The sequence below is a fragment of the Eimeria mitis genome, genomic scaffold, assembly GCF_000499745.2.
Source record: "Eimeria mitis Houghton genomic scaffold, Emh_scaff6443, whole genome shotgun sequence".
Taxonomy (NCBI): Eukaryota; Apicomplexa; class Conoidasida; order Eucoccidiorida; family Eimeriidae; genus Eimeria; species Eimeria mitis.
In genome coordinates this window covers 1,136-1,365 of record NW_013574608.1, presented here as the reverse complement: position 1 = coordinate 1,365, position 230 = coordinate 1,136, and the positions used below count along the sequence as shown (strand labels likewise).

Below are 230 nucleotides of genomic sequence, written 5' to 3'. Positions count from 1 at the left end.
CGGAGAAGCAGCAAGTGCAGCAGCAGCAAATACAGCAGCAGCAGCAGCAAGTGCAGCAGCAGCAGCAGCAGCAAGTGCAGCAGCAAAAGCATCCATCATATACTGGAGGGTATTCTGCATCTATAGCACCATAACCCATCACCACCGCAACCACAAAAAAACAAAAAAAAAATAAAAGCGAAGGAGAGAAGAAAAAAGAGAAGAAAAAAGAAAAAAGAGAAAAAGAGAGA

General features: G+C 43.5%; 1 protein-coding gene across 1 annotated transcript in view; it reads right to left on the bottom strand.

The window, feature by feature from the left end:
• Nucleotides 1-139, bottom strand: part of EMH_0087500 (uncharacterized protein) — a gene marked incomplete at both ends in the record, with an annotated part of 1,501 nt that extends 1,362 nt beyond the window's left edge. The window contains one exon of the mRNA XM_013501164.1: nucleotides 130-139. Coding sequence (XP_013356618.1) covers nucleotides 130-139 — 10 coding nt within the window. The remainder of the gene's footprint in view (nucleotides 1-129) is intronic.
• Nucleotides 140-230: the final 91 nt, after the last annotated feature.